The 10,781-nt window shown below is 38.6% G+C and overlaps 1 protein-coding gene across 2 annotated transcripts; it reads right to left on the bottom strand.

The window, feature by feature from the left end:
• Positions 1-983: 983 nt before the first annotated feature.
• Positions 984-7,902, bottom strand: LOC307042605 (max-interacting protein 1-like). Of its 2 annotated transcripts, none has more exons than XM_079686580.1 (6): positions 7,458-7,902; positions 6,298-6,400; positions 6,009-6,038; positions 4,609-4,723; positions 2,612-2,783; positions 984-2,238 (listed from the first exon to the last, which is right to left on the bottom strand). In XM_079686580.1, exons 1-6 carry the CDS (start codon positions 7,813-7,815, stop codon positions 2,075-2,077), a joined length of 942 nt encoding a protein of 313 aa, XP_079542706.1. In that variant the 5' UTR covers positions 7,816-7,902; the 3' UTR covers positions 984-2,074. The 2 variants fall into 2 exon arrangements, with proteins under 2 accessions (XP_079542706.1, XP_079542705.1); XM_079686579.1 differs by having other exon boundaries at positions 984-2,241; positions 7,458-7,866.
• Positions 7,903-10,781: the final 2,879 nt, after the last annotated feature.

Genomic DNA, 10,781 nt, shown 5'->3' with positions numbered 1-10,781 from the left:
GTTTTTTTAAAATAACGGCTTCCACGTCATTTACCTCAATTTTAAAATGATATATTTATTGTGGCTCTGTCGGGTCCTGTAGGTGGCAGTAAAGACATTCACCATTATTAAAGACATGGGAAGCATGTTGCAGCTGTTTATTCAACCACTCTTCCCATTTATGTCAAGTGTTCTTTTTTGTTAGTTCAGGGGGCTTTATTGAGAGCATTTATTACAGACTTGTCTAATTGTATACGTGACTTATCTAATGATGATTTGAGCATTTATGGTAGGCTTACCAATAAAAGAAAAGACAACACAGATTTATGTCTGGGTGGTAGAGGTTTATTACGATTCCAGGGACAGTATTCAGGGTCTGTAACATCGTACTAGCAGGGGACCAGCAGCATGTTTTGCAAAAAGTCACCTTGGATGGCTGATTAAACACGGGAGAAAACATTCTGGGATGTGCTTTGACATATCCTTAACAACAGTCTTTTTCATAGTGCATTTGATAGTTTCCCAAACTGGTTGGGGAGGAAAAAGACCTGGAACAAGGAACTTTGTGCAATACCCATGTTAAGACACAATTTGGTGGTGATCTCCTTAGGACTTGGACCAAAACAAATGCAGATAAATGGTCATATTGAAATGCCTTATTTGGTTTCATGGATTCTAACAGGTCAGCAGTGCAATAGTATGTCAAATAGACATTGACTTATTAATGTGAAATCTCCAAATGTTAAGTATGTGATCGTTTTCTGCTAGAATACAAAAAAAGGAACGGTATTAAACATTGAAGTATGAACCAAAATTAGTGTCCTGTAGTGTTTGTAGTTCATGCTACAGATATTTGTAAAGACTTGTCAAACTAAAGCACATAACATGATTAGACAAGCTACATTCAATACACATGCCCCATAGCTTTTTAAAATCAATTACAATCATTTTTACTGCTGAATATTAAAACTGATACTACTGGAGTCAGTGAAAAACAAGCAAACTGCAATTTGGTGTTGGACGGACAGAGTGTGCTAATCACAGCCAACATTTAATATATGATGAAAATATATGCTTTAAGCCTTGTGCTTGGACAATTGTGGGATAGCTTATTTCTGTCTAAATACAAGAGAATTTGTGCAAAGTGTAAAAGAAGACAAAACCTTGAGCAATGCATTTAACCTTTAGCACTGCGTTTGCTTCTGTAGGGGTTAATCATTTACGTCATGTAATTTGGTAAACATAAAAAAATTAAAAAAAGACATTAAACATTCAAGCAACACCAAGACTTAGCTAAAGTCAAATTTAAATATACCAAAAATAAATACTATAATCATACTATAATGTAAAAATAAATTAGAATAACAAAAGTGGACTACACCACCAGTTTGAATACGACTGCATTTCAGTCGTAAAGGGGACGCCACATGGATCAGTGGTGGTTGTGGCTCCTAAAGCAGAGGTTATAGTAGTGTTATAAACATTTTGGAATGCAGACATCGTAGCCCCTGCCACTGGCTTGTACACTGACAAGAAGTGCTGTCTGGATATATTATCCTTAGAATAGGGGCAATGTTTTTACAAGGCAAATGTTCCCAATGGTGAACTTCTAGCTGGTATTGGGGTTTTAGTTTTTTTGCTGGTTTGAGAGGGTCATCTTGGCTAAAGGTAGAGCTTCCTCTTCAGTGGTGGACACTGGTACGGGTAATGGGTCTTGCAGGTATGGTTCATTTGAAGCTGGTAATCGGTTAAGGGACATTCAGGCGAGGGGCCAGTCTTAAACTGAGGATACTGTATTATAAGCTTACGAAATTACATTTGAGGCGATAGTGTTAAATGTTTCAGACAGATGTAGAAGAGCACCTCTAACAGGTATTTTGGAAGGAGACGTTTTCAGCGTTTAGACTGAGTTGACCTTAAGGCTGGTTCATTGGGTGTAGATGTTGGATTTGTCAGGTATAAGTGGGATTGAGACGGGTTGTTCTTCTGATGACAGCTAACCTAAACTGCAGAAAAGAGTGGAGCTTTTGGCTGGTACTTTGAAAGGTGAAAGCCATAAAAGACTGCAGCTGATGTGAACATATAGGCTGGTGCTTTAAGCAGAGAAAGCCAGTTTTAGACTGCAGGTGGAGTAGCCCTCGTCACTGGCCGTGCTCTGCCGGCTGCTGTGGTCATCCAGGTCGCTCGCCCCACTGGTGCTCACACTGTCCATTTCTCCATGGGAGAACTCAGTGCTTTCAACATCAACTTCAATTTCTTCTTCTGCAAAAAAAAAAAAAAGAACATTAATTTTCTGAATCATGCAAGGACACATATTTGTAATTGAGTGAATATGGTGACAAACCATAATTATATTCTAAAGTAGGGATGCACAAACATTATATTTATGCCCATTATGAGTCATATTGAGGTCAGGATTATTTTTATTTTTTTCTAACATTATTACTTTCTCTGCAATATTCTTTGCTATATGAAAAAATACACGAATATTAGCCCCAAATATTTTAGGTTACAGTAGAGGCCATCGAATACACTGAACTGTTATATAAAATGCATATTTAAAATAGATGAATTGTGCAGTCCTAGATTACAAAGCTTGCCCCTGGGTAACCGATCTTAATCCGAAACTAACCTCTGTCAGACTCTGAGCGGTCAAAGTCCATGCGGGAGCCCAGGCTGTCTTTACGGACCCTCTCCCAGTCTCCATGAGGCTGAAGCTGGGAGAGTTGCCTCTGCAGGTGCCTCTGCTCCCTCTCCAAATTCTCCAGCTGGTGCAAACTCCTCCGGTCCGTCTCTTCGAGTTTCTGAAGAAAAAGGAAAATGCAAAAACAGTTAATGATTTCGTTTTGATGTAAAGGTAATCAGAACAATCAGAACCAACCTGGCACATTTAGTGTTTACATTCATTACTTAGCAATTCAAGCAAACCGTGATGGACGCACTTCTCTAGATGTTCCTTATGATTAATATACTATATGCATGAGAGGATGGTGAACTCGTCTCGGGTGCAGTGATGTGACGTTAATATTTAGTTGTAGCTACCATCAAATGTGACGCCCCCCTGTGCCTTCTAATTAAATATTTAACGCATAAGGACGTGCCCATTGGATTCAAGTTAAATACGACGATAGAATCGGTGTTTTATTTAATAGCAAATCTAAATAAAGCCTGCCTAAATGCCTCAAACGACAATCACAAATGGCACACTTAACTATGTGTGAAAAGTTAATATAAAACCAAAGCCCTGAAGGTGAACTTTGAACCTCAGTCATTTAATCATTTCATCCCAATCATCACATCTTATAATGTAATTCCGCTGCAGTAGCATATTAATAATTACTCAAATTATGTATGCAATATTTACTGCTGTAGGAAAAACATTTTTAAGGCCGCTGTTCTGCTGATTATTCCAAAAAGAAGCAACAACATCCTGTATTAGGCCTTTTAATTGGTTAAGAGTGTGCCTTAGAGCTTTGTGGTGATTTCTCAACTTTGATACATTTAACAAAATAAGACATACTGTGTTATAGTTTTGCACAGTAACGTATTGTATGAGTTTCCAGGCATGGTTAATCTTTCTACTTGATTCTCCAAAGGACTGTTGCATAAGGATTATATTTGCTTGAAGGCATAGCGTAAAAAGGATAGTACGTTTCCCACAACTTAACTTCCTTGTAAGAAAATGCTGTTTGCACATTTTCTACCCTTTTACTGTCCTACACATCCTCTGGTTCCAAACATAAAACACAGCAGCTTTCAGGGACCACATTTCTTGGACTTCAAACAGGCAGGTCCAAAGTCAACAGTTGACAATATATAGTAGGTACTCAATCCATTTCCCCTGCTGTAATAAAATTAAAGATTGTTGCGAGGATTGCTTTCATATTGTAGCCCACAGTCATCCCTACTGTATCCCATTACTGGAGTCTGCCCAGACATAGCTTGAGAAAATCAGATTTTTCCCCAAAAATATCTGATCTGGCTTAGACTGCATCCACCAGGGGGTCAAAGTGTTGAGTCTTGGATGCTTTAATGTCACAGAATCATATTTGCAGTTCAGACATACTCCTAGGGCCACCTAGGGTGAGAGCTACTGGAAGAGACTAACATACAATTTTGTTCTAAAAATAAAAACAGGATCAGTATATTGACTGGTCAGCCTTTTGTAAACCATCACTATGGATTAGATTAGGTCCCAGATAAAAATCGAATGGGTGCTAGGTCAAAGTCATCTTCTGTTGTACCTCCGATCTATATTTGCTGTCAATATGACATCAAACATTGTTTTACTCAAGGGAACATCTAGATATCTCTTAATTCAATATATGTGAGTGAAAGGTGTGAGCGTAAAAATCCATTATGTTAGAATAGATGATGGCATTTTGAGTCACAAAAGAAAAAGCAAAGAAATAAATTGGCTCAATTCAATTTAGCTGCTTTAGTCTTTTGTTGAATTCAGCCTCAGGAATTTTAGGTTGATACTCATACTTTCCCTAACTGGTATTACCAACCATTACCATGTGGGTGAAATAGTGGAAGCAGTATTTAAATATGTTTAAGTCATTAACTTTGAGCACAGAAATTGACAACGTAGCCCTTTATCCGATGATGGTAGCATGGGCACCTCACCTTGATGTGTACTTGGGCCTTGTTAAGCAGTCCTAGTGTGGTGTGCCGACTGCAGTCTGGCCCCAGAGGGATGAGGGACTTCAACCTCTCCAAACACAGGCGGAGATGTGCTCGTCTGTTGGGGGAGACAATCAAGATGGGTCATTTCTCTTAAGAGACAGCGTGCATGGAGTAATATGCATTGTGAAGCAATTATGCAGACAGCGAGATGAATTTCCAGACTAATATATTATTTTCCTCTGCACTGATCCGGATTAAGTCAGATTATAATATATCCCTCTTATCCAATTTGATTAGTGTTGTAATAGTTGAGGCAAATCCCTATTGGATTGGATCGATTCTAATTATAATAACATTATACATCTGGGATGCGCAATGTAATAATCATGATATTCAAGCATTTGATTTATTTGTTTATCCATTTTTGTAGTTAGTTATCATACTCCTTTGCAAAACTGTATAGATCGGTCTGGCCCCAGATTGTAAAACTGCTGAGGTCAGCTCAATACTGATTCTGATCCACCAAGGCCTCTGGGCCTGTGGTCTGACCAAATGCAGTAACTGGCGGAGGACACTCGCTGTCCTTTCAGATAAGTGAGTAAAATGTAGGTCAAGTTATGATGTCATCTCTTCTGTCTGCATTGGCAACCATTTTGTTGTCTGAAATAGCCTGATATGAAATAAGCCTTGCATTTGAAGATGCCATTTTTCTAATAACTCAGTGCATCGCTCAAACCAAGATTCACACAAACTTGGTGTGCTTTTGGAGATTATCTGGGATCGTAAGGATAAACGTGTTCTGACATTTATGTCTAGCTCAAGCAGAGGCTTCCTCATTCTGGGGCGATAGAAGCAAGCTACTGTTAGATTTGCGCATGACACTCTCTCAGGAAGGAGCCTGTAAACAGACGGTTCCCATTTGCTGACTGGGGAAATGTCAGCTGCTGCTGCTGCTGCTGCTGCATTACATCATCCTTTTATTTGCCATGCAAAATGATTTCTGCAATCATACACCAATGGTGATAAAGATGCCTTTCTTGTGAGTTCTATGGTGATAATAAGATGATTTATAGGCCTGCAGTGCATCTCGTTTGAAAATGGTATGCACCAAGATATGCAAAGCTGAAAGAATGTAGTACGCTTTTGGTTTATCAGCTTGAAGCTCCATTTTGAGGCAGCAGGCTCTTTAGATAGACTCCCTGTGAACATCCATTTGCTAAAGCAGTTAAAATGCTGAAGATATTTAAGTAAATGGTCATAGAAATCTTAAATGATTACCCACAGTGCCTACATTTCATATTCATTGTGCTCTTGTCCATGTTCCCTTAGAGTAATCTTGACCTTTCAAGTGAGTGTTTTAAACATGCATATAAATAATATTTTCAATGTAGTTTACTCACCTATTTTTTTCCAGTTCATTGTGTGCTGACCTATTTAAATTATAAACATGTAAAAAAACTGTTAGACAAGTCCTAATGATGCAAAATACGAAATATGTAAATCTATATTTAAAAACCTATCCCCAATAGTGATGTAAAATAATAGTGGAGTACATATTGCTATACACCATACTTATCATTTAATGTTAAAAAAAATAGCTTACTAATGACAATTCTGTACACACAGGACACATTGTAATAATTTGGAATATATTTATTTTGAGGGATATTTTTGAACACTTTAACTTACCTATTGTGTATATTGTCCAACTTCCTGTTCTTGAATTTACGCTGTTTCTGTTGATGTGCAGTCTCGGTGTCCGGGTATGTTGAAGCATAACCATGCTCACATTCTGGTGATGAAAAATAAACATTTTATTAAAATACATTTTACATATTTTTAACCAATGTGATAGAAGTAAAAGGCTTCACGATGGCTTAGACTTGAACACTTGATGCGACCTGAATTCTAAATTACATTTAAATATGTGGCAAAACATCCAAGGATTTACTTAAATAATTAAAACTCACAACCCTTCTTAAAAATGCTAATATCAATACAGCCACATGTCAAGACACATTTATATTCTAGTTTTCTTCCTGTTCTCAAAAATGCATACAGTTCCCTTGAACCCTCCTTCCCAGTAACATCCGACGTCAGACGTGAACCTGGCTGTGATTGGCTGTCTGCCGTGACTCTCGTGCTGGGAACATGTGTGCGGACCAATGACAACTTTACAATTTGTTCCATGTGGAAACCATGTGAACAACACATACAAGGAAGCAGCAGCTGCTCCTGTAAATGATAGGAGGTTCTTGAATTGGAAATGTTGAGGAAATAAACTCTAAATCGCTGGTTTTATATGAAATATGGACCTTGGATTCAATATTTAACTTTGATGCGATCGGCTATCTCAATGCATGGGATAAGCGTGAATTGAGCTGCAGTCGAACCGATATAAAAGATTAAATAGAGAATTACAAGTCTCATATAAAAATAAAACTAGAACAAAATATAGGCTAATAGGCTGCTTGAATTCACCTAAAATGTGCCCTTATGCAAGCCTTTAGATCTTTAATAATGAATGATCGTGCTTGTTCGATGAAGCCTCTGCAGATAACCAGTTTTAAAGGGAGCAGAAGATAATTTGGCTTAAGGCTTGCAATCAAATCAGTCTCTGGAGATGCAATTTCCTGAATTTATGTAGGCAATTTTCAACTTATTTTCGACTGTGGATATTTCGTGTATACGGTCGATTCCACTACAGTTTATCAGTAGCAGGTGAACTATCATTGGCTGCTGCCGGGCCAGCTCATCTGTCCGCTGCGCGTCTTTTGTCGCCTTCGCCTCTTTTGTTGTCTGCTCGGCGCATTACGTGTTAATATCCCCTGCTGCCCGTGTTTACTTACTTCCGTTGTTCTTCTCGACATTTTCTATGTAATTTGCTGCATCGAGCAGCACTTGCACGTTCTTCATGAAAGTGCCGATTTGGTCCATTGCGGAACATTTGGAGTATAAAACGTCGCTGAAAGAATAGTCGGACAATTCTCCAAAATCCTGCTGGTCCATGGACTCATCAGACTCCGACAGAACCTCTTCGAGTTTCAGCTCGCTGTGCTGTCGCATGTACTTTACCATTTTCACTTTAGGCTTTTTTTGTGGGGGGGACTTGGACAAAAAAGCAGCGCTGAATTGCTCTCCTTGTCCCGTCTGTGCTCTGAGCGTCGGACTGAAATGAAATAGGCTCGATGGAATTGCAGTCTTCATACTCAGCCACTTGCCCTACTTGGTGGATAATCCCTCCCACTAACGCATTCACATTGCATTCATTGTTAACTGTGCCATAATACATCCTCATTATCAATACACTAGGAGAATAACAAATAACACACATAATGCCTGCTCTTCAACACTTCTTTATTTCATTTAACGTCATCTGGATATATTTTACAAATTTAAGCTGCTATCAATATGCACACTGTTTTGTCTGAATGTATGTGAGCATAGTTGTTGGAAAGTGAAAAGCATTTAGACCACATGGCCATATACAGTATGAGGATGTATCAGTATGGATAGTATATCAGAGATAAATGGTTAGTCTATTAAATGCTACTTTAAGGCAATTTGCTTGCTCACTGTATCCCAAATGAAGGGGTGTTTTACCCATAGTGTGAATGCAATACATTAATAAAATGTATGAGGTAGTTTGAGGTTATTTGGACTTTGATAATCCCATTGTTTTCCCCTGTCTTTTTAGTAGAGTAGACCACTTTGTTTTCACATATTATCAGGTTGGATTTGAATATATTCTTTCCATTCTACAACAATAAATGGCGATACCAAGAAAATAAACCAGTGAGATTATGGTTAATGTCATACTAAGCAGGTGCGGATTCAGTGGACAACATAATTCATAGTTAAAGCGACCATATTTTACTGATCTTTTAAGTTACCTGTCCTTTGCAAAACGAACCATGACATTTGGTTTACTCTTAGCTTGATTTTCTACTCCTGCTGTTCCTTTTGACTTATTAAGAAGTCATTTCTTCCCCACACGCTGAGGGAAGGAGGAGGACAGAGTGGAAAGGGCCTGCCTTTACAAGGCTAGCCATGCGTGCAGGGCTGTGTTGTGCCTCTCAGACAATGGGTGCAGATGGCTGGCCCGCTGCAGATGTGGCCTGTAACGGACGCCTGTGAGAGAGCACACCCTCCCATGGAGTCTATTTCAGCTGCCTGGCAAGGCCTGACACTCACAGACAGTCCTGGTCTGAAACAGAAAGTCTGTAGTGAAAAAGCATGCTCAAATTCTGATTCAAAGGTGTTAGGACTACATTAAAAAAAATCTAAATTTGATAGAAATCTCAATATAGAGACGTGCAATATACAAATCCCAGTAGGAGCAATATTTCCTAAATGCTAAATATGTGATAATTTCATTCTGAATTGAGTATTTTGGTAAACAGAGAAGTCTGGGTAATCTAAGAACAATCTTTTTTTTGGTAGAGATCCTCTTAAAAGTCATACCAGGAACATTTCAATATATTTTTCAATTATAATGTGAATAATGTTCCAAAATGGTTATTGCCTCTGATATTACAATACAAAATGTATTGCACTTGCAATATTAGTCAAAAATAAGCGCAATTCATTAATTTATAATAATCATGAAGCCCTAAAAGACGTCTAAAACCAACAAATACAGGACTATTTTTGGAATACTTTCTCTTCTAGTATGCATTTTACTACTTTTAGTCTCTTGTTACTAGAGCATCTTTCCGAAATGCCAATACAACTGTAATATCCAATATCATCCTATCTTTTGCTGCCCATTTGCTCAAAGGGACAGAAAAAGATAGTGTGACATGGGCAGAGAGTTCAGCAGGGAAAAGCTCCTCTGTGCAGAGAGGATGTGTGCAGCTGACCGACTGTACGAGCTGCACGCTGATAGCGCCGGCATGGAAAGCTGACCCACTGTAGGTTGGTGTAGAATGTGACCCCAACTGGAGTAATCTGAAAAGCCTGAGGATTACACCGGTGGCTCCGCTGTCACAGAGAAGGCAAAGTCACACGACGCTGCTGTGTGTGTGTGTGTGTGTGTTATGAAAGAATGTGCCAAACAGCAGGGAATAGTAAGCATTTGGGATTTTGTTGAAATGGAATATATATTTTTCATCAGGTGCTATCTATCCTGCTGATGCTCTCCTCTCACGTGCTGGTGGTCTACAAGATGAGCTCAGATTAAGCATTGTGCTGCAGCCGTCCCCTGTTGTTTGGAAACAATGGGTGCACTTTGCCCTGAGGTCACAGCAGAAGGACACTCCGGCAGGCCAGACGTGTGTCAGCTGCTCCTTAGCACTGTCAGGAGCTCAGCGCTAAGCTTTGTTATCGCCACATTTAAAGGGATTGTTCAGATAACAAGTTTGGAGCCGGGCAGTAGTCATGCATTTTAGATAATAGGAAAGAGAGAAACAAAGGTTATTTTTAAAAGCCTGTCTGTCATTCCCATGATTAGAGGAAACTAAATTAACTCATTCCATCCAGCAATGTGTTCCTTTTAACCGTCAATCTTTATGTTCAGCATAAGTAGCTATGTTTTACTTCAAAATCAAATGTTTAGTTTTTTTATTTATTTGGTCATGTTCAAATAAACCTAATACTTTTTTTTTTATCTCATCTTCTCGTAGTTATCTCTAAGGGGAGGTGTGTAGTCAGGGTGGTGTAGGAATACATCCTGTCACCCAAATTATAGCTGAGAATAGGAAGTCCCGGGAGACTCCTCTTCCACAACCTGAAAATTAGGAAAGCAATTCAGATGCTTATCTAGCAGAACACATCGTTTTTTCATTGTAATTGCTCATAATGATGTAATTGCTCATATATGTCTTTTTTACTTATTTCGTTTTTAAGTTCATTTAAATGCACAAACTTTTGACCTCGTCTTATCTGTTTTTGGAATCCTATAGGAGATGTGTGTATATGGGTTTGGGGTGGTGCATATACATCCTGTCACTCCCCATAATAATAGCTGTGAGTATACTGTAGGAAGCAGTTAGAAAATTACACAGTCCCAGGAGACTTTCTGACTGAATTATAGTCGTTTCCCTTGTTCACGTCTCTTCAACAAGCTGACAATGTATTTATTTTTTACACTAAATGCTCATAACCAAGTCTTATTCCATAAGATTTTTTTATTTTATTTAGTGGTTTTTACTGTCAATTAAATGCACCGCCTT

Source organism: Notothenia rossii, assembly GCF_949606895.1.
Source record: "Notothenia rossii genome assembly, chromosome: 6".
In the NCBI taxonomy this organism is placed as follows: Eukaryota; Metazoa; Chordata; class Actinopteri; order Perciformes; family Nototheniidae; genus Notothenia; species Notothenia rossii.
Note: the sequence above shows the minus strand (reverse complement) of the source record. Positions and strands in the feature narration are given on the sequence as shown.